Raw genomic sequence first — 18,702 nt, forward strand, 5'->3', positions numbered from 1 at the left:
TCGTATCTCGATAAATAGAGATTTAAGAGAAAGAAGAATAAGGCAAAATTTATGATAAATTGGATTAATCAATAATTTTTTTAATATTCAGATTGTATCGTGGATGGAACACCAAGTGCTCCATAATCGAATTGAACGATTTTGCTATTGATCAGTATTTGGAAAAAAGTGTCGATAATTTGTTTTTTTTTTTTTTTTCTCCCCTTTTATCCAATCAGTGTTCTGAATCTTGTGATTGTTTTGTTTGTTAAGTATATATAAATATATATATATATACACCTATGCTTATTGATTTTTGAGCTCGTATCTTAAATTTATATGAAATTAAGTATATATAAGGAAAAAAATTTCGAATTTTATATAAGCTGAAGTTCCTGATGATTAATTATTACAATTTAAGATTTATTTCTTGTGCCAATGACGTGCCAAACGAACTCGTTTTATACCAAAGATTAATAATCCAATGGTTATTAATAATGGTTATTAATGATGGTAGCTAATTAATAGGGCAATCGTTATATCTTGTATCATTATTGTAATCATAAGAATGTAAATCGATCTTTATATACCATTTTATTTTCTAATCGTACTTGTAATGATGCTTGTAATTTCTTTTTTTTTTTCGAAGCTGTGAAAAAATTGTTAAAACAACTTTCTAGCTCCGATTCTTTGTATTTCCTTATTTCTACAAAGATTAATACACGCTGCATATTATTGCAGCAATTAATTTATCGCTTATTGTATTTTATTTTTCTGATCAAAATGATTTGTATCGTCGTTGCGAAGAATATTGTACACGTGAGATGATGATGTTCCATATAAAAAAAAAATAATGATGATTTCCTAGCGAAACTAGAATTTATTATAAATTCATTAAAAATAATCTTAAGACAGAGTGCTGTTTTATGATACATTATAATATTTTACAATCATCTGTGGCGATATAACATTGTTAAAAAAAATTATTTCGTGTAATCAACGATCTCTCATTATTATTATTACTATTTTTTTTTTAAAGAAATAAATAATGTTTTGGAATATTAAAAAATTACTTTACACGATTAATAATGTTGTTCTGTATAAGATGCATTTTTTTTTTTTTTTTGTTGTGATTGAGCATTTTGCGCCGATCTACGAATAATGAAAATTATATTAAAAGAAAAATCACAGATTAAACGATACAGATATTTTTCGAAGTTTTCAACTTACTTGTTACTACACTATCTATTATATTTCCGCACGATCGTTTAGTATAAAATTCTCGTTTATATGTACACATGGATTGGTCTTCCTTAATTATCTAAGTGTGATGATACAATGAATATCTCGTCGAGTTTATCGAAAAATTTACGTCGATGAAATATTACGTGATAACGATAAATCACACTGTGGACAATGGTCAGATTTGTATCGAGGTGTCTGAAAATCGTGATATATATCGTTAATAAAATAGATATTTACACGCGACAAAATTCACTTCCCCACCTGACTGTTCTTTAGACGTAAATAATTGCCGCATGTGCAGCATTTTAAACGTTGTTGATCCGTCCTTTTGAACGATACCTATAAAATATTTGAAAAATTTTGTGTGATGCAAAACGGTATAATAAATTAAGATTACAAAATTTTGTTTCGTAATATATATATATATTTCAATTTGAACAATATTTAACCTTACCTTAATCGAGGCTGGGGGTGCACAATTGTCGCAATAGAATCGTCCTCGTTTATCCTTGTTAACGGAGTAATACTGAAAGGGAGGCGTCTTCAGGGGTACCTGTTGAATTTTTTGAAATCGAATAATATAATAAGATAATATACACAGTTATATATATTTAAATTTACATTGAAATAAAGTGTCATAAAGTGTCAGAATTAACCTGCGGCCTTTTACAAGCTGGGCAAATATTAATGTATTTCTCGTGCAACGAAGCGCTGTTCTGTAGACCGAGTTTCTGTACAAATCAATTCCATTGATGCGCGTTATTTTTCGTTACTTGAATTATAATAATAATTTGATTCATTTCGTTCGCTTAAAGAATAATATTACTTTGTTTTTATGGATGGAAGGTGCCGAGTTGGGATTAGACGATGGCACAAGCGTGATACTTATATCGCTACCTCTGAAAATAATACAACAGGATTATTAATATTGTAACAAACAATTATATCTATTTCCAAAAGCGAATTAATAAAATCAATTCTCTTACGATGCATCGGCAGGTTTCACCCTGTTTTTTCGAAGACCTTTCGTGTAACTTCTTTTACCTCTCGATAATGTTTCTAAATCATCTCTAAAAAAAAAAAAAAAAAAAAAAAAATTCGAAAGAAAATTCATTATTGCATCTTTGACATTTTACATATTAAAATTGGAGATATTTCATGCGATCGAATTACAAGATCGATAATCAAACATATACTCGACACGTTCAAATATCCCAGGCGACGAATATTAATAATATTCGATTTTCAATTTTAATTCAAAAAAAAAAAAAGCAATGAAATGCAAAAATAAACGACATAATGGAAAAGAAAAACCGAGCATTTTTCTTGAAAAAGTTCATAACGTCACCTTGAACGTGTCGAGACAAAAAGAAACTTGTAAAAAAAAAAAAAGAAACATCTCTTACACGGTCTGCGTTTCATTCTCACGTCTATTTATCAATTCGGTTTGCTGCAATTTCTCTATTTTTCTCCGCGGTTGCCTCCTTGCTGCAGGATTCTTGCCCGGGTTCTTCGAATTCGTGGTTCTTGTTTCCGATTTAATCGTGACCTTCGAATGCATCGTGTCGCACGTACCTTGGCACTCGTTCGTGATCTCTATTTGCTTCTCGATCGGTGCTCTTTTATTCGCTACGATCAGCCTCGTCTCGTTGTCAGATTGCGACGTTCTCTCCTTATTCGTGTCTTCTATCTCGTGCAACCGTTCCTCCATTCGATTGGAGTCGGTGGACGAATGGGGATTGTTCTTACATCCTATGCTCATTATTCTATGGATCTCGTCCACCGATTTCGAATCGTTGGCCGGTATCAACACGATAGAATTTTCGGACACGTTCTCCAACACCTTATTTCCATTTTCAATTATTTGAGAATAGGAGTTTTGTTGCGAGGTCTTACTCGATGAAGAAGTCCTCGACCTTCTTACTTTTATTATCTTCTTTCTGTCTCTGTTCAACGTGATCAGTTTCGTTCTCTTCAATCTCTCTTTGCTGTTTTTTCTACGATTATACGAATCGAAGGATAATTCCCAAGAGGTGTCAATGATAGGTTCGAAAACTATTATTCGCGAAATTTTTCTAGATATTGATATTTATGCGTATACAATACACTTTTGGTCTGTAAATAAAATGACTTTAACAAGATCTTTCGCACATTATCGTGGAAGGTACACGGTAATTATTAATATTTATGTAAGTTACGAAACTCTATTGTTTTATTTGCTATTGGAAGTTTTTGAAAAAGAAAATTTTTCACTAAAGGAATAATTAATTTCTTAGTTGATTTTGAATTTTTTCTTTGAATTTTCTACTACCAAAGGTTTAGTCAAAAAAAAAAAAAAATAATGTAAATATAAATTAAATGATTTTGATTTTATATATACTTCTTAATAATTTCCTTGTAACTTATCAAAGTCATAAACGTATCGACGTATCAAAAGAAAAAAAAAACAATACGATTATACAATTTAACAAATTAAAACAAAAAGATTCGTCGCGGATAATTATTTTTCAAATTTCTTTTCCCACAGAAAGTTTCGCTCCGTGGGAACAATTTATCGTTGTATTAAAAAAAAAAAAAACCTTACGTTTTCGATGCAGTTTGACTCGTTATGTGAGTTTTTTCCGACGGGGCACAGCACGAAGCGAGAGTGAGTTTGGTGATCATTGATGAGCAATCTTTCAAATCTTGTTGCTGGCCACCTTCGAAAAAACGAACATTTGGAATTAAAGTCTCGGAGGACCCGTCCATTTTTTTTTTTTTTTGTTTTTTTAATAACAAAAATTCTACCGTACAATATAATATGCATATTCTTAATTCGATAAATAATCTCGATGTGCTCGATTTTTTTATACATTGATATACGTCATTTCATGTTTCGTTTATTCGTTCATTTTTGTTTTTATTTTTTTTTTTTTTCATATCGAAGAAATAATCACTTGTTTCACAAGTTTCATTCGTATATTTATCACATCTCTTCAAATATTTTATTAACATCGAAAGATAAAAATGTATATTATAATGATATTAATTGATACTGTAAGATTAACTCTCTCAAATTAAAACTGAACCCCTAAATTCGCAACCTGATCGAGTTTACGAGCTTTCTCACTCGTCAACATTTCGCCGGAATTCTTTCTCTTCGTGGGTCGTATCAAATTTCTTCCCTTCATCGTTTCCCTGTCAAATTTCGGTTGGTGTACCTGCAGCTGCCGGTTCTGTCGTGACGTCTGCATCATACCTGTAACACATCTACAACCGATCGTCAACGAAATATTTATTTATATAGAAAGAAGAAATAATTTTAACATTCGTTCAGTCAGGAATCGTCGATTTTACGATTAATAATCTCAAAGAAAATTTTTAAAATTCATTCGCGAAAAATGAATGTGTGATAATGAAATAATTTTTGAAGAATTATTATAAAAAAAAAAAAAAATGAAACGAATAAGAAAATTAATTTAACTAACTTTGAACAAGACATTCCTTTAAAAAGCTGTATAAACGCGGGACAAGTTGCGCATTGAAATTGATTCTTGATCAAAGCTGAGGAACTTGCGCAAAGTTGTATCTGTTGATGGCACAGCTCACACTTGCTCAATGTTTGCACGTCCATCTCTCTCATTTCTTGAAGAGTCTGATCACACAATTTATCGAATTAGTAAAGTAGATTGATAAAAAAAATAATAAGGAAATATTTTTACAAAAACGTAACAACGTAGGAATAAATGTCCTTTTAATCGTATATTTGTAAAATCAAAATTCAATTGTTTAGTCCTATATATTTCAATTATTTTCTTCCTGTTCAACATTCAATAGATCTCGATCTATTTTAATATCGAATAATATTTGACAAAATTGTCCAGTATCTAGATTTCGAATATTACACAGAATATTAAATAAGATAAATTTTAAATAACTTTAATATAAGGAATTAATTATATACAAATGTTACGTTTCAATTTTCAACAAGATAAAATATGGGACGAACAAATGTCTCTTCTTATCTGTAATCAAAAATAACAATAAAAGTATCCATCATTTCTTGGCAACGAGAAGTGGAGAAATTTTAAAGAAATTAGTTCGAACAATTAATCTGTGTTTGATATAAATATAGATATTGAGCTTATTTTTACCTGATTTTGTGCTATCGCTATCGGATAATGTTCCGTTTGAATGTCAGCAGCATCCACGTGGCATAATTTCTGAGCGCTGATTGAAGAATCCATGTATTGTCGCCGGTTTGCCTGTGCAACTTTTCTGAAAGTGTGATCAACCTCTTGGCCGTCGTCGTATAATTTGATCTGGCTCACGCTGGTCATTAGGTCATGTTTGACCGTCTAGATTGTAGAGATACACCTTAAAAGAAACGCGACACTCCAGGAACATAGATTACTTCGAACTAGTTACATTAAATATTAGAGTATAATTGTAAAAATTGATATCGTTCAGAAATTATATGTATCTTGAAATGAATTTTAAACCGATTGCAATTTTTTCTTTTTTATTTAAATCATCCTATTCTTGCCTTGATACTTTCATACTTACGCCATATTGCGTAATAATACATTACACGTGAATATTAAATATACATCTTGTCACAGGAACGTCCGGTTTCATCACGAAAGATGATAGGTATTTTTAAAGTTTTTTTTTTTTTATTTTTATGTAAGTTTGTTTACATTACAAATTCTCTTAAAGATAAGAGATTCTTTAAAAAATTGTTCTCGCACTAGACACTTACCTCGCACAGGGGAGAGCACACTTGGCAGATATTACAGTTACGTTTCCAAAATCTGGCAACAAGATAACATACAGCGTTGGAAAACTTTATAATTTCGATATAAAACGTGGAAACTTACATCAGTATGAGTGCTAATTGGATCACAAAGAGAATGAACATGAAAACGGAAAGACACGCTACCGTTAATATGTACCACGGAGTAAACGTAAAAAGTAACAAAAGAATTCCAGTTACGGCGAATAATATCGTGCCCAGTAACGTGAACAGAAATATCTGCAATTAAAGGTATTAGTTGTTAGAAAATTTTGTATGTACCTTGTCCCGAATATCATGCATTTTGTCTTGTGCGAATATTTATGAAACGAAGAAGGGACGCAAAAGTAATAATTTCTTAAAAATTATTTTCCAAGCGAAATAATTCTTTTAATTGTATACAACAATTCCTATTACATAAATTTAACGTTTAATAATCGAACGTTATATAGAGATATTAAAAATCGATTGCGTATGAACAATTGAAAATCTTTTGCACACATTTCTTTACGTATACGACATCCTTTATCCTCGTAACGAGAAAATATACAGTTTTCATAAATATCCGCAATATATAGTGATATTCTCACGTAGAGACGAAAATTTAAATTTAATTTTTCAATTTGTTAGAAAATTTCTTACCGGTATCCCGCCCAATTCTCCTCCTCCGAATTGGCTAATTAGATCAATGGAGAGCGCGATAAGGTAGGCTCCAGACAGGACGATGAGTAAAATATACGTTAAGCTTTGAAGATCGGCCTCGGATAACGTAATCGCATAAACGACAAGTACAAACATCAGCAATACCACTAGCTAATCAACACACACATACACATTTAATTTTTGGGGCAACGTATCGTATCGTGTATCGAGTTAATTTTTATTTTATTCTATTTCCTTTTTTTTTCCTCTTTTTCTTTTTTTTTTTTTTTTTTTTCCCCTTTTCAACTGATACTCACAAATTGAATAATTCTGAGTGGCCTTATTACTAATTGTACACATTTGTTGATTTTTTTGATCTTTTTAACTCTCTTATTCCTTTCAGATATTTTATAAGCGTCTACATTTGGAAAGTTTGAAAAAAAAAAAATGTTCGTTATTGGAAAGGAAATGATGAAAATTAGAAGGAAGGAGATTAATAATTGAAAGATGATTTCACCTTCTCTGGGATTGGAGTGCATTATCACTTGGTTTTATGAAGTTTTATCAAGTTTTCTGTCATCGAACGAACCTTTATTATTCCTTCGCCACATATTTCACGTGTATTTCAGTTTATTTGTTTATTGTTATATCGATGCATCACGATGTATCGATAGATTTGCAATTTTCTTCCGACATCGTGAATATACAGAGGAAGAGTTATCTTCAGATTGTATCAAGTTAAGTTGGTTCCTCGATTGATTAATAATGTTGTAAAGTTGAAAGAGAGAGAAAAAAAAAAAGGAATTTGATTGAAATATTTTTTCTTTCGCAAAAAATTTTCACAAATTTTCACGACGATATACATGATTAATAAAATTAATCGATAAAATTTTTCTACTATTTTTCCATTGTTTCGTATGTGCATTATACGATATAAATTACATATATATTTTAACTCTTTATTGATACATCTTACATTTCACTTATAAAATTATGTTACAAAAATTTCGAAACATTAATAAGAAAGATTGCATGAACATCTTTCATTGCGAATAATTGGACGGAATATATTTTGATAAAGAGACGTTCATTTTTGTTAAATCTATATAAATAGATCTATAAATCGATAAATATTTATAAAGGCAAATTTTAATTTTTGGTCTTATTTTTAATTACGATTATCAAGTATATAAAAAGTATAATTCTCTATATATTAATTATCTAGAAGAATATTCATGGCAATTCTGAGATTTGTTGCATATATAAAATGTATAATGAGAATAAGAAATATATATAATATTATTATACATACAATTCTACAACTAATCGTACAACAAACTTTGGATTATAAGTAATATTTAATATTTTTTATTCGTATTTTTTTTTTTCAGTGTTCTTAATCTTCCTTAAAAGTATATAATAATATTTTGTATACGTAGAAAATCTTTGGATATTAGTTCTCTCTATTATTAAATTTACTGTATTTCTAAAAAATTGATAATCGAAATATGCAAACTAAAAATTCTACGAAATTATCAATTCTAAATATTATCATCCTAATCATTTTTAAAGCTATGTTTCGTAAAATCTAATTTTCTAAAAAGTACAATTCATTTGTTACTTTATTTGTACATTTTCTATATTTAACTTATATCTAATCAAGTATTACTTAACCTATGTGCTTATTTTAAAAATTGGACGGAATCAAGACTTACAATTAATCTTTAAATATTATTTGGCTTGTGAATTATTTTTAGAATGGATTTTTCGGTGTACATCGTTTCTTTTTTTTTTTTTTTTTTTTTTTTTCATATTATTTTTCAATCATGTATCGTGTAGAACACATTTGGTGGAAAATCATCGTTCTTCGATTCTCTTCTTTATTCTATAATTTCTTGCAACTACCGTTCTCCAAAAGTACTTATTATTATTGCGATAAAATAAAATTTCTCCTATCAACTATGATACATTTTACACACTCACCATTCACACTCTTATATACGTTCTAGAAAAATGTTCCTCAACTCCTAAAATCATTAAACGTCGTCAAAAATTAATCATTATTCCTTACAACAAATAATTCTTTGATCTCCTCCTTCTCGATAAATTTACATTAACATTAAATGATACTCATACTTTTCTGAATTATTAATAACTTATTCATTAAGTGTATAAATCTTTGCAAAAAATATTTTCCTCTTTTCCCGGTCCTTTCGAAATTTTCACTCTGTGCTTTTCGACGAGAACTTGATGATGAAGAAAATTTCTAAAATAAAAACAACCACGTTTGCAAACGTGAACACGGCCCCAGATATGAACATGTCCACGTACTGCTTGCTCGGATAGAATTCATTGTTGTTGTAATAAGGGCCGAGAATCTTCCTCCAATTATAAACAATTACGCTCCCAGCGACGATGTGCAGAAGCGCCCCAACCGAGGAAAATATTACTAACTGCAATCAGAGCAGATCGATCATCACGTGACTCGAGATCAAGGATTCACTTTTACTTATATTTTTCAAGGATCGTGAAGAAATAGAAACTATACGAATTGTGATTTTTAATAGTGTAAATATTTAAAACTTTTACAATAATAAATAAATTAAAATTTTCCAATTATGCGCCTGTTTAAAGATGCACGAATATTATTTGGCATTATATTTTATGAATGATTTCACAATCTTAAGTGAAAATCCGATTAGGATGGATCCGTTTGAAAAATAATTTTTAGATGCAATCGTCTGTATGTTACTTTAAAAGAGGGAAAAAATTTTTTGTGTAAATAAAAGTTCCTTGCACCATGGAAAAAGAGGCCACGGTGTCGTTCACTTTCAAACACGGCAATTATTCTTCGCGTTATCACGCCTGTGTGATACGAACGACAATAATTATCGCGTGTCTCGAAACAACCAGTCCCAGATCGTTTGTCGAACATAAATGTCGAAAAGTAGGTGGCCGATAAACCGTATGGGAAGTTGATAAGTTATGAATTTCAATCGAACAAGAACGGAACACACGTGCGTAGATTTGGAACGATTAGGTTGAAAGTGTGCTCTGGGCAGATTATAGTGGCGATACGATTTTTAATTTTTTAATAATTTCGATAATCTAATATGTTGATAATTCGAAACGAAAGATATACAATATAGAATTTTTAAATGGTATTTCGAAATGATAGACTCATTAAAATGGAATTAACTGTGGGGGGGAGAGATTTAATCGGTTCCTAATGACCCGTAAAATTATAATTCATAAATAATATCAAATGTGAATCGATACAATTATTTAGCTTGCTCGTTCAATGTCATTTATGAGCCATGAGAAACAAGCCTTCATTTTATACCTTGAATATTTAACGAGCTCGTACTAAAAATCCTTGATGAATGTTCTATTCCTAGAAACTTAGGAAATTGGCATTGATTATGGATTTAATTATTAGAGAGATTTACTTCTTTAAAAAATTATTCGAAAATCGGACAGTTGTATCACAAATTGTTTAAAAAAAATTTTTCTTTGTTCAATTTAAAGGTTGTTTCAACTTGTTAAAATAGAAATTTCTTTTCTTGCACGTTACGATGTGACAAATAATTTTGTACACATTTCGAAATGAAAAGTTTTACACTATAGTCACACAAAAGACGCAATCAATTATTGGATAAATAATTTATGTAAAATTACAGAATCTGAAAATATAAAATATCCAAAGTAAAAATTATTAAAATAAATTTTCATTTACCAATAAATATCTTTACTCTATTAACGATTTATTGCTATTCGTGCAAATAGTACTCTTCCTCGAGAGACTTGCTGCCGGAAACTTCGACCTTGCTAGTAGATTTACGCCTAAAACACTGAATGTAGGAAGTGAATCTATATTATTCGTCCTTTTGTCACGCGATCCCTTGATTGTGACGTTTTATCCATCGCATTGTCATTAAACGTGTCATGCAATCCCTTTTTTCTAATCGTATAGAAATAAAAAATTGCACGACAAAGTATGCGCAATAATTTTTATCTCTCATACTTTTTTCAAATTTTTTAAATTTGAAGAAAAAATTATAGACGTAAGTTTTGCTACGAATTTGTAACATCTTCTGTATTTTCTTAATTATTCTCGTTAATTTAAATATATATTAACTCACCGTTCTTTTCGGTATTCGATCGCCCAATATTTGACAAATGATGAAAAGCGTGTTGATTATGATGTAACCAGCGATAGTGATGTAAATTATCGCAGCATCGTCAAGCTTGAAATGTCTGATCGATATTTTTTGGAACGAATTCAATGGATCCACGATCAATCCGATCGAGAATACAGCTAGTATCTGTCGAACAAAATTGAAAATTTAATCAAATTTAAATCAAAGATCATAATCAGACATAACTAAGATAAAAGCAAATGTTTCTTATTAATTAGTTGATAAATTTTCAAGAAAAACATTGCTTTTCGAAATTCTTATTTCTCAGCTCGATCAATTCATTATTAATTCAACAGAACATTTATAGTTATCAATTTCTTTTTAAGAATAAATGTACAATAAATCTCATTACTGCATACTTACATAATTCTTTCACGCTTAATTTTTAATTTCTTTTTATTCTTTTTTTTAAAATTAATTAATCGATCATTACTTACGATTTCCAAAATTTTTAGCGAAAATGGCAAGTAATTCATAATTTTCCGCTCTTTACGCGCAGGTTGACTCTCCTGCTGACTCTCGTCTGCCATTCTGACTCTACGATGTTTTCCTCTTCCGTCACCCAGTTTGAAAGATTTCAAATCTTTGTCCACGATCAATTTTTCCCACTCTTTGATCTTAATCTCGTCTCAACAAGCACATTGAACCTTAACAATGGTAAATAACACGATTAACATCTGAATTAGTGCTGTGTGCATAAATTAAAGCCTCGTGGACACGGAAAGTGATTTTACGTAGATAATTGTTGCACGATATTTAAATAACAAGATTTAACGATTTTTTCCTGCGACACATTACAAATCTCTGAAAGTTATATATTTTATAAACGTTCATCGTATATCCGTATAACGTTTATGCAGTTGTATGCAATTAACATTCTTGAAATTTTGTGAATCATAAAATATTGCGCAATCATAGTAAACGTGATTCAATGACAGAGTAAATACACTACGAATTATAAGAATCGCGTTTCTCTTTCCTAGAATATTTTGCAAACAAAGTTTTATAAACGAAAGAAGAACGATTCTTCAATAAACACACGCGCAATAACTCGATTAAACGTAAAAGCGACAGTGCGCAACGAATTTAATTTTAATTCCGTCGAAAATCAATCAATTTAATCAAACAAAAGTCCTTCCATGCAAACGACTCACCTTCCTCAACAAATACGCTCTTGGTTCCTCACCATCCACGTGGACTTATACACGGATATCTCTTCCAAGTTGCACATGCAAACACTTGTCAAACCAACTTCTACTTTACTTTACTCCTCTCGAAGTCGATTCGAATAACCTTACTTTAATTCGCTTCAAACCTCGCCAAACCGAGTCACACGAACGAGAGAGAAAGAGAGAAATCTTCTTCGTATTTACACTTACGATGGCTCGATCGTTACCTCGCAATTGACACACAAGCGACAAAGCGATCGTCGTGGAAGAGAAACACGCAGCTCTACACCGTGTGGCGGACGAAGTTAAACTGGAACGCCAACCGTGACACAACACGAGCCTACGTCGCCGTACGAGTTGTTACGAGTTGCGCAGGCGTTTGCCGACTTTGTTACGACCAGGTTCACCGTCTGTCTTCCTATCGTGTCACTGGTGTACAATCTAGCGAAAAACGATCCACACCACTCTATTTCCAAAACACGCCTAATCGACACGGATCGCTCGGTATTTCTTCCCCCTCCCTTCTCCTCTGCTTCCGACAAAGGACAGTTTTCAATTTCCCGAGGAAACTACGCGTTTCTTACGTAACGTACGTGCATTTCCTGCTCTCTGCTTCGTTCGTGGAAAGAGAATTTATCGAGTTTGGTCGGGGATACAATGCTTTTAGTTTGTTGTCGTAGTTTTATGGTGGAGGACCGCGCCGAGGAGGAGAGAATAATTGGACAGTGGGCGAGGCTTCTTTTTCTGGGTTAAATTGGTCGAGGAGCGTTGCCTCTTTGTGAATTGCGAAATTCCTTTTATCGTGGGGGCTCGATTCGAAGTTGGTAAATTTTTGAAAAACGACGCTTCGAATCGAGACTGGTAATTAGATAGACGGATGATCGACGCAATTATGTGTTTGAACACTTGGGGAACGAGTGTTGTAAACAATGTGTATAATTGTTTAATTATATAATTGTGTAACAGATGAAAAGTTCTGTTCTATATTATTCAAAATTCAAGTGTTAAGTCTCAAGTCAAGTCAAGAATTAAGGCTGCTCGATTAAAATCAATTGTGAAATCAATTCATCTTTTGGCAAAATATTGACAAAATAAAATTTATCTTTCCTTCAAAGGAATTTCTCTCGATCGTGTAAAAGAAAAGAATCCAACACAACGCCTTGAAACTCAGAGTTGCGAAAAAAGAAAAAGGGGGGAAGAAAAAATGGTTTCAGTAATTGGAGTCTGTGACGAAGGGCAAGGTAACTGCGAGATTTAATTCACGAGCACGTGCTGTTGGAAGGTATGCATCGTTGCATGCTGTACATCACATGACTCACGGTGTATAATTTTGCTTGGACTTGTGTGCATTGCGGATGTGTGCAAAAACCTTGCGGGCAGACCGATTAAACACGCATGAACGGAAAATACACGATCGAAGGCGGGTCGAAAAATCGATCTTTAAATCGATTCCTGGCTCGAATCGTGTTACTCGTTGCGAAATAATTTCTCTACGACTCCTTTTTTCTCGATTTCATATCGTGGGTATCGTATTACGTACGACACAGCAAATATACTTTTCTTGAATAAATTAGAGGAGAATTAGCATCAATTATTAAACGGTTTGTCCCAGACAGATTGAGAGATTGATTTCGATAGAGAATATATGGATGTTGCAGTAATTGAACAGATGGAGAAAAATGGATTTTCCCGTTGATTTTGAAATTGTTCTCCTGTAAAAAGTAGAAAATGTAGGTGAAAAAAAAAATTTCCACTTGTTGTGAATTTCCAAGTGTTCTTGCAACGTACTTTGAAAAACTTCTTTTTCCCTTACATAGTAATTTAATTGGAACGTGCAGAATGGACAAGAAGGATAATTTGACTCTATATAAAGAAAATTATAAATTAGTACGCTCCATGCTTAACTACCGACTAAAAACTACTTATAGAAAGTTATAAGATCGCGACCGTGACACGGTAAATGCGCAGTGTGAATATTGAAACGAGATAGGGATAAATTGCCGACTTTTTGCCACGATAAATATGAAACGAATGGTCAAATCAATATAAGAAATGCTTTCTTATGAATTTGCAAGACAAATTACGATTCTACGAACGAAAAACAACAAGTTAAAATAAATATGCGAAAAAAAAAAAATGAAAATTTTGCATTCAACTTAAAATTAATAAAACTCAAAAGATGTATTATCACGAACGATTCGACCTAAACCTAAACTTACAACAGATTATTTTCTAATTGCGTAATACAGTTTTCGCTACTCGTATTACAGAAAAACTATACTGCATACATATGCGACGTGTGTAACGCATCTGAACACAATTACTTATGTATGCGCAAATATCTTTATACAAATACATTCACGATTATGCGTACTGAAAAATCACGTGTTCGCTAGGTCAGTAGGTGCGGCCTGGTCTTCATTAGATTTGATTATGCAATCCTTCTATCGATCTTGAACCACCATAATTTTTCCACTTTAAAAAATTACGCTTCAAAAGAGTGAAAAAAGAAAATTTCAATCTTGCGTATAGAAACAAATCTATATTCTATCGCGATCCAAGAGTTAATTCTCGAAATTCTCCTGAGCTGAAACGAAAAGAACGAGTCAAATTTTTATTGAGAGGAAATAAAAATTTCTAAATTTACCATAATCTTCTTCTGAAAAAATAAATTCCCGAATCTTGAAAATAAAATATATAATTCTCAAAAAACAAAATAATTTTTATTATTGTATAGAAAATTAATATGCTTGTTACATCGATTTCTTTTTCCGTGTTATCGTTCCCTATTCTCTTTCTCTTTCTCTCTCTCTCTCTCTCTCTCTCCCCAATGTTTCCAATTTATTTTTATTAACGTCGAGTCGCGCCCTGTGAAGTTAAATTACAAGCAGCACTCATAATTAACGCGATTATGTATCCGGATCGTGGGTGTACCGATTGTACCGGTCATCCACGATAATTACGGGGTCAAGTAGATTAATTGATGATGCATATCGTGGCCAACGTTTCCAATCCTTTTCGACTTCAATGCCCTCGCCTGTCTTCCGACACATTCGCCTTCTCTCTCGATTCGTAATTTCTCAAATTCTTCAATTCTCTCGCGAATTCTTTTTTCACATCGTCAAGGGAACTTGATCGAGTTTCATCATCGAGCCTCCCTCAATATTTTCATATCATACAGATATCCCAATATTTCTCGAAATAAAAATATATTTACAAATCATTTTCTTTTTTTTTTTTTTTTTTAAACGATTCGAAACAAAATTTCGTCGATATATATTTTTAAATAATATATATTCTTCCTCTCCTCTCTCTCCTCCCCTTCTTCCTCCACCCCGTCTCTCCAAGCATTATGAAAGCGTTCGATCCATGTATTCGCGCATTTGTACGGCACGATGAACCAGCACAGCGCAGGAGCTGGCGAATTGGAACAAGAAGATCAGGGCCAATATGAATTCCGGTATGCTGGAAATCGGGAGGACAATTTTATTTATCTTCTATTACTCGTACGAGTTGCACGAGTTGTTGGATTAAATTCTATATTATTATTATTATATCATGCAATGTGAGAAAAATTTCGTTATACGTACTTGTAATCCTCGCTATGCTCCTCGTGAAGAATAGTAATTATCCAGTTGACCCATTTGAGAAGCTGATACGTGCCACATATTATACATCCCATCCCTCCAATTACAACGAAACATATTTCCTGTTTATAAATCGTTCATTTTTTTTTTCTTTTTTTTTTTCCTTTTTTTTCTTTTTTCTTCTTTTTTTATAGATTATTTATATTTTTTACTCTATCCTAATTTTTACATTTCACTTTCCACTTACTCACGAGAAAGACATACTCCTTTTTTACGATCAAGATGAAAATTTCGATCGAGTGGACGATGATATAGCCCGATATAAAAGTTGGTACCAAAACACCAAAAATCGGAGCGTCGAGATACGGTTCCAATGGGCGCATGTATATCGCGGTGCCCGCTACGCAACACAACTGTAAAAGATTTATAGAAAAAAAAAAAAAAAAAAAAGAAACGATATAATTATGGATTTTTACGTACGAGTCGTGTTCATTTAAATTTCGATCGTTTTATGATTATCATTGATCGATTGTTAATGAGAGATGATTCTGGATAAAGAAGTAGTTAACTCTTTATCAAAATTCTGAAAATTCTTACACGTGTATAAAATTGAATAATATTCTCGAATAACTTGAATCAAATTGTTGCGAATATTTTTTTAACTTAAAGTATCAGTCGAGATTTAACGAAACGTTAAATGAATTATGAAATTTGCACTTAATTCACAACTGGTCATCGTTGAGTCATGTGTGAGTCATAAAGATTTCAATTGTACACCTTCGAGATAACTATCATCTGGTGATTTACTTTCTTGTGCTTTTTTGTGCGTAGCCTACAATTTTTACAACTTCAAAATCAAATGAAATTGATACGTAACGAAAATTTTCACAAATTTTCACTCGGATATATAGTAATATCTATTTTTAAATTTTTATTATCCAATTATCTTTTACTTATTTATTTAAATTTTTCCAATTCTCTAGGTTATCAAAGATTAAAAAAAAAAAAAAAAAACTCTTTCTAATTAATCCTTTCTATTTGTCATCTAAATGAATTCAAGGAGGATTAAAGATTTTCTGGATATAAGGAATGTTATGAATTCGACTTAAAAAATATATATATATATATATATAATCATTCGTTGTGTTTAAAATAAATACCGATAATATTAGCACCAATTTCTGTAATCGATATATCACAATACTAAATAAGTATTAAAATCGTACTACGGATAATATTCTCCATAACAGTAATTTCTTATCGACTGTCCACGCGTTTAATATATTGCGAATCGGTGATGTTATGTTACCCATATTTCTCAGAAATATCCTTTTATTGAAAATTCGATATTTATAAAACTCTTCGATCGACAGATACGATGAAAAGTTTTCAATAACGTTTTGTTTCTTCCTCTTTGATTGAATACACCGGAAGTTTGAGCGTTTCAAGAATCGATTTTTCTTGTCATCGATTAAATCGTCACGTAGAAATTGAAATGTATCACTAGAAAATGTTGCTTGCTGGAAATTTAATTTTTAATTTAATTAATGTGTTTTCTTATTGTGACCAACTTAATTTAAAATTCAGTATTTCAATCTTATTATTTAACATTTTAAAAATCAACGTGAATTATTATTTTAATTAAAATTAAATAAATTAATTCGAACATAAAAATAGTATAAAAATAAATCATCGATCGCTATTATTATATTATTATTTGTTGGATGATAAATGGTCGAATGGTTTTTTTTATATTTCCACTTCATAAAATATATAAATATAAATACTTTGAAATTATTATATTTTTGAACTGAAACAAACTTCAGAATATGAAAGTATAAAATAAAATATTTATTCAAATATTAATTTTAAAATAATTAATATAAAATCATAAAATATTAATTATGTTTGAATGTTTATTTTTTTATATATATATTTTTATATATATATATATATATATTTCTAATTAGACGCTGTGGATTCTTCCTTTTTCGAAAATTGCGAATAACCTAAATAAGCAGCTTCGCAAAATAGCACAACAAAATTAGCTGAAAAAAAAAAAAAGAAAGATGAAAGGTTTAAAACATCGATAAAAAATAATTTCGAACAAGATGTAAGAGGCAGAATTACCCAATAATAATACGCCAATTTTGAATTCGCTTCTCGTTGCGTCAACTTCATCTACATCTTCTATATAACTTGCTCTTAGAATACCACTTATTCCACCTATTAAGTGGAAAACAACTCCAATAGTGAAATATATCAATTCCTATAAACGAGAATATTTGTTATACATTTGTTCAAATGATGAAATTTCCTTTCAGTCAAGTTTGAGAAAATAATTTTGAGAATTATATAAAATTTAAAAAAACCATAGAATTTGATTCGTGTATAAAGTGTAAGTTTCAAAAATTAAATATGTACACACGCTTGATTTCTGTGTAATTACTTCAAAGTATCACTCGTATAACCTGAAATGATTTTATTTTTTAAATTTTATACGATTTATTTTAATCAAGAATAAAATTAAGGTTAAAACTAACTGGCAATTTACGAGACTTCTCGAACATATGAGTCAACCCTATGGAAATATAGACGATAGAGTACGTGCAAGAGTCGATGCAATAAATGACCCACAGCCATCTTGGTATCATATATTCTCTGTGCTTCAACAATTCGTATATACATACCCCAGCTATGATCTAAAAATATGGATAGATATTAATTTTTGGATCAATAGATTTTACTAGAGTGATTACTTGAATGGAAGATTATTATTTTACCAGCTTGTGTATTTTCAGCAGATAACTGAAATCCTTAAGTAAGTGACGTAAATATTTCCATATATTCATGTTTGTCACATCAAACTAACTTTGAGTCGATTGAAAATTTGATATTGGACGAAATAAAATCGATCTTCCTCCCATCGAAATATTCTCGAAATTCCATTTGAACAAATAACTCTGTTCACTCTGCTGCTACGCTATTAACTCTATGCTTTAACGTGTCTTCAATGATAAAAACATAAAAGACAATTTTAAAGGATAATTTTCTTTTGTATACCAGGGAATATATTCTTGCGTTGTAAGATATAATTAAAAAAAAGA

The 18,702-nt window shown here is 31.0% G+C and overlaps 5 protein-coding genes and 2 long non-coding RNA genes across 7 annotated transcripts in view; 2 read left to right on the forward strand and 5 right to left on the reverse strand.

Moving 5' to 3' along the window:
* Positions 1-18,702, forward strand: part of Adsl (adenylosuccinate lyase) — a 28,035-nt gene that overhangs the window by 2,777 nt on the left and 6,556 nt on the right. The window lies entirely within an intron of this gene.
* LOC105735882 (uncharacterized) lies at positions 653-5,687 on the reverse strand. The gene is made up of 12 exons (XM_031917386.2): positions 5,358-5,687; positions 4,692-4,858; positions 4,334-4,473; positions 3,809-3,923; positions 2,631-3,221; positions 2,211-2,294; positions 2,051-2,123; positions 1,881-1,955; positions 1,679-1,777; positions 1,486-1,563; positions 1,210-1,419; positions 653-1,131 (listed from the first exon to the last, which is right to left on the reverse strand). The coding sequence occupies exons 1-11, from the start codon at positions 5,541-5,543 to the stop codon at positions 1,348-1,350; spliced, it is 1,680 nt and encodes a 559-aa protein (XP_031773246.2). The 5' UTR covers positions 5,544-5,687; the 3' UTR covers positions 653-1,131; positions 1,210-1,347.
* Positions 5,782-7,530, forward strand: LOC147656382 (uncharacterized). The gene is made up of 2 exons (XR_015294531.1): positions 5,782-6,250; positions 7,044-7,530. It is a non-coding gene; the product is annotated as an uncharacterized LOC147656382 (long non-coding RNA).
* Positions 5,890-6,811, reverse strand: LOC147656383 (uncharacterized). The gene is made up of 3 exons (XR_015294530.1): positions 6,641-6,811; positions 6,084-6,238; positions 5,890-6,017 (listed from the first exon to the last, which is right to left on the reverse strand). It is a non-coding gene; the product is annotated as an uncharacterized LOC147656383 (long non-coding RNA).
* On the reverse strand, positions 7,579-12,664 carry LOC100867447 (uncharacterized). Its single transcript, XM_003694997.4, has 4 exons — positions 11,994-12,664; positions 11,277-11,486; positions 10,783-10,965; positions 7,579-9,093 (listed from the first exon to the last, which is right to left on the reverse strand). Exons 2-4 carry the CDS (start codon positions 11,367-11,369, stop codon positions 8,863-8,865), a joined length of 507 nt encoding a protein of 168 aa, XP_003695045.1. The 5' UTR covers positions 11,370-11,486; positions 11,994-12,664; the 3' UTR covers positions 7,579-8,862.
* On the reverse strand, positions 14,710-17,121 carry LOC147656384 (uncharacterized). Its single transcript, XM_086915522.1, has 4 exons — positions 16,822-17,121; positions 15,847-16,008; positions 15,599-15,717; positions 14,710-15,473 (listed from the first exon to the last, which is right to left on the reverse strand). Exons 1-4 carry the CDS (start codon positions 16,906-16,908, stop codon positions 15,359-15,361), a joined length of 483 nt encoding a protein of 160 aa, XP_086771648.1. The 5' UTR covers positions 16,909-17,121; the 3' UTR covers positions 14,710-15,358.
* Positions 17,426-18,584, reverse strand: LOC147656385 (uncharacterized). The gene is made up of 4 exons (XM_086915521.1): positions 18,379-18,584; positions 18,139-18,297; positions 17,726-17,864; positions 17,426-17,643 (listed from the first exon to the last, which is right to left on the reverse strand). The coding sequence occupies exons 1-4, from the start codon at positions 18,445-18,447 to the stop codon at positions 17,558-17,560; spliced, it is 453 nt and encodes a 150-aa protein (XP_086771647.1). The 5' UTR covers positions 18,448-18,584; the 3' UTR covers positions 17,426-17,557.

Source organism: Apis florea, unplaced genomic scaffold (assembly GCF_048593485.1).
Source record: "Apis florea isolate Af1SG1 unplaced genomic scaffold, ASM4859348v1 contig_3791_pilon, whole genome shotgun sequence".
Lineage (NCBI taxonomy): Eukaryota > Metazoa > Arthropoda > Insecta > Hymenoptera > Apidae > Apis > Apis florea.